Source organism: Otolemur garnettii, unplaced genomic scaffold (assembly GCF_000181295.1).
Source record: "Otolemur garnettii isolate 467f Iridium unplaced genomic scaffold, OtoGar3 scaffold00007, whole genome shotgun sequence".
Taxonomy (NCBI): Eukaryota; Metazoa; Chordata; class Mammalia; order Primates; family Galagidae; genus Otolemur; species Otolemur garnettii.
Window position 1 is genome coordinate 8,050,858 of NW_003852402.1, and position 4,303 is coordinate 8,055,160.

The 4,303-nt window shown below is 43.2% G+C and overlaps 1 protein-coding gene across 8 annotated transcripts in view; it reads right to left on the minus strand.

Moving 5' to 3' along the window:
- The window catches only part of TNRC6B (trinucleotide repeat containing 6B), a 261,212-nt gene that overhangs the window by 25,112 nt on the left and 231,797 nt on the right, over positions 1-4,303 (minus strand). For all 8 annotated transcript variants that reach the window (XM_023509249.1, XM_012801146.2, XM_012801145.2 and 5 more), the window contains 3 exons: positions 3,173-3,304; positions 2,753-2,848; positions 2,409-2,601 (listed from right to left, as the gene is read on the minus strand). In XM_023509249.1, the coding sequence (XP_023365017.1) occupies positions 2,409-2,601; positions 2,753-2,848; positions 3,173-3,304 (421 nt within the window). The remainder of the gene's footprint in view (positions 1-2,408; positions 2,602-2,752; positions 2,849-3,172; positions 3,305-4,303) is intronic.

Below are 4,303 nucleotides of genomic sequence, written 5' to 3' on the forward strand. Positions count from 1 at the left end.
AAAAAAAAAAAAACAAAAAAAAACATCATTTTTCCATGGGCTTTATCTGATACATTCTGAAAATGTATATTTAAAAGTCTCAATTGTCACTAACCTATATTGCTTGAGCTGATGGAAGGTGGTTTTCTTTCCACCTAATGACATGTCCCAGGATGACTACAGAGAAGAGCTGAAAAGAACTATGTGCATTTAAACGTGAAAAGGCTGCGTGACTTCCAGAAGGCTCTTTCTTCTGTAATGACTGGGCTCTACCTGGAGAACTATGCACTCTTAAGAAGCAAGTTGCTCCACTTTATTATCACACAGTATCTAAATAAGGACAACCTAACACATGCCAAAATAACCTTGTTCTTCTGTCAAGCTTCATCCTCAAAAGCAAACAGGATTAAGAAGGCAATGGCTAGAAATCCAGCAGTAAGAACACCTTCATTAATCACCATGGAGACTCGCTTGTGCTTGGTACCCAGGTGTTCCAAGCACTCAGGAGGAGATGTGGGATGGGCAGAGGCTGCTCTTCTTTTATGTCAAGCGGAAGAAAGGTTATCTGAATTTAGGTCAGTGCTCAGATAGAAAAAAGTTAGTGGAAATTAAGGAAAACAGTTGGTGGAAATCAATTCCCTTAAACTGTGCAGGATCAAGGATGTCTGAAATCTTTGCTCAGCGAGCACATAGGCTCCCCAGTGAGAAGAACACAGGGTTACAGCACAGATAGCAGGGCCACCTATCCAGGATCATTCTGTTACCTAAGAAGAAGGACTTCAGGTTTTTCAAATTTACATACATAACTTATTTTTTACCAAAACAGAGTTTATTTTGAGACAGAGTCTCACTATGTTGCCCTTGGTAGAGTGCTGTTCTGTCATAGCTCACAGCAACCTCAGAGTCTTGGGCTTAAGCAATTCTCTTGTCTCAGCTTCTTAAGTAGCTAGGACTACAGGCGCCTGTCACAACTATTTTTTGTTGTCGTTGTTGCAGTTGTCATTGCTATTTAGCTGGCCTGGGCTGGGTTCAAACTGCCACCCTTGGTGCATGTGGCTAGTGCTACAACCACTGTGCCACAGGTGCCACACCAAAACAAAGTTTAAATGTTGTCAGTTGGAGATGAAACCAACATAATGTATGGTTGTCTTTTTAATTTCTAAATTTTGTTTTGAAATCACTGCTGCCTCACTGACTAGATTCTGCTTAGAGCATGTTCCTTAGTTCTGAAAGAGCTACGATTTGCCTGCCAAGAAATTCTTGATGAATGTCAAAGGTATAACCTTACTTGTACTAATTCTACTTAAATCAAATGTAATACTAATATCAGATGAATTAATCTGCCTTATAATTTTAGTTTCTGTTTTTTTCAAGAGAAGGCAATTTTATCAGGAGAGCAACACACTTCAACTGGTACATTATTTTAATATGTCATAACCTCAGCCATGTGTAACACTCACAGCATGTACAAACATTTAAAATGGCTCTTAGAAATTCCCAGTGGGAGGAGAACAGTTTGCCATTCTTAAACATGCTGTAGTAAAAGATTGCTTTGGGGGTGGTTGTCTATGGTTCAATAGATAGGGTGCTGGCCCCATATACTGTGGCAGGTTCGAACCCAGCCTTGGCCAAACTGCAACAACAACAACAAATAGCCAGGTGTTCTGGTGGGCGCCCGTAGTCCCAGCTACTCGCAAGGCTGAAGCAAGAAAATTGCCTAAGCCCAGGAGTTGGAGGTTGCTGTGAGCTGTGACACCATGGTACTCTATCGAGGGCGATGAATTGAAATGCTGTCTCTAAAAAAAAAAAAAGAAAGGTTGGTGCCATGGTTCATGCCTGTAATCCCAGTTCTCTGGGAGACTAAGGCTGGAGGACTGCTTGAGCTCAGGAGCTAGAGACCAGCTTAAGAAAGAGAAAGACCCCCATCTCTACTAAAAATAGAAAAATTAGCTCAGTGTTGTGGCAGGTGCCTGAGTCTGCTGCTAGAGTGCACTCACCATTCAGGCCAGCTGCAGGTAGGTGAGAATGGACAAGTGCCTGGAACTTCCTAGGGGAAGACCACATGGGATCCTACTCTAGGAGGATCACTTGAACCCAGGAGTTTGAGTGAGTTTGTTTACTGTGAGCATGGCTGAGGCTGTGGTCCTCTAGCCTGGGGCAACAGAAGGAAGACTCAAAACAAAACAGAAAGGAAAGATTGCTTTGGAGCCAGAGAGGTCAGAGGGTTATGTGTGCTATTTAGTAATTGCACGGTAAGCTTTGGAAAACCACTGTAACTTGAGAAGCCTCAAATAGCTCTTCTGTAAACCAGGGATACGAATCTACCTTGTGTGGCTGCTGTAAAATGGAAGGTAATGAGGGCTTAACCCCTATCATAGGCTTAGACCGACAGATTTGTGAAAAGACAGTGTTTATTAGTAACAACCTACCAGAACCATATCCAGGTATTGACCCTTTGGTTTGAAGATCTGGGAGTCCCACATTCAGCGCGTTGGGTACCATGTTGTCCAGATGTGGCTTGGGCCCAACAGGATGAGACGGCGAATGCTTCATGCTGGGCTGCCTCTGCTGCTGCTGTTGCTGCTGCTGCTGCTGCTGGAGTGCACTCACCATTCGGGCCAGCTGCAGACAGGCGACAACAGACAAGTGATAAGGCAATCCCCGGAACTTCCCAGGGGAAGACCACATAGGATGCCTTTTTGCTATCAAAGAGGCCAAACCAGGATGCACTTCTGACAGAGCGCACCTGAGGGACCCTTCCCATAATTTGTACCTGCTGTTCCTGCTGTTGACGCACAGCTTGAGAAATCTTTCTCTGGTTCTGTAATAACTGCTGCTGCTGCTGTTGTTGCAGGAGAAGCTGACATGCCTACGAAACAAGGAGGAGAGGGGGAACCAGGTTTCCTAAGACCACCTGACTTGACAGAATTGGAGGGCCTGTGTGCAGAAGTACAGGTCACTAAATCACCAGTGTCTCTGAGAAGAAGCACCAGTTTCCTGTCTATTGGTTACATTTCTCTCCAATGCAGCTGATACATCAATCCTAAAGCACACTCAATAATTCTGTAAAAGTGGGAGTCAGTACCCTCCAAACATAAAAAGTGGCAAAACTGAATAAAGCAGATCAAAGCTAAAAAGGAAAAACAAAACCGAACTAATGTTTTCAGCCATAGGAAGAAAATTTGATACTTACCAGCTGAAACTGGGGAATCTGCGGAAGCTGGCTCAGCATGGCAATTTGTTGAGGCGATAACTGGGGCCCCACGTTGAAAAGACCTGGACTCAGGCCACTGTTGGGAAACTGCTTGAGCATTGAGGCAGAAACCTAGCCAAAAGAAAGTTGGGGGAGGTGGGGAATCCTGAGAATTTATCCAAATATGTGTTTCTGTGAAAAGAATCTTGATGTATCTAAAGTAAGCGTTAGCAGTGATTATCGCTCAGCAGTGAGATTGTAAGAGACTTTAATTTTCTTAGACTTTCCATCCCAATTGAGAAATTATTAGTGGAAATTTGCCGTAAAATGAAATGTATCAAATTGCACAAAACTAATACACACATGCTTATAAGAAAGTACTTCTGTTACACAGATAAGGAAACTGTACTAACTTGTAAATAGGAGACACAGGAGGCTCAACTCATGACTTCTGATATGAAACCCAAAATCACAGTGTGAAAAAACCTAGAAGGCCAACTGGCTCTGGTTCTCCAACTAGAGCTGGTTCCTCTCTCTAGTTTTTAGGAGTGGGCTGAGCTGCGGGTGACACAGAAAGGATTGGTCTACTGTCTAAGATGTTTCCCTGTACTTTTATCCACTGAACACACTGGATCAGTTGGGAGCATGGAGAAAGAACTCAGTAACTCTTCTATGAATAGCAGACAGAACAATGGTCTAGAGTTTGGCTCTAGGTGGAAACTGTTTAGGCTTGAACCTAGCTCTGATCCTTCGAAGCTAGGTGACCCACAGCAAGTTACTTAATTGCTCTGACTCTTACTTTCCTTATCTCTAAAAGAGGAATAATAAGAAAAATAATAATATTAACTTTGGTGGCTTAAGGATTTTTGTGAGTTAATCTATGTCAAATGCTTAGAGATGCAATCCACGAATGTTTTTATTATTCCATAGGTTTGTTCTTCAAGTGTCTAGAGACAATGATGACAGTTCCCTTGTGTCTCATCTTCAGGCTAAATATGATCTGTTCTTTCACTTGTAGCCCATTTCATTTCTTGATAAACATCGTGGATCATCGGCTCGGCGCCTGTGGCTCAATCGGCTAAGGCGCCAGCCACATACACCTAAGGTGGCGGGTTCGAATCCCCAGCCCGG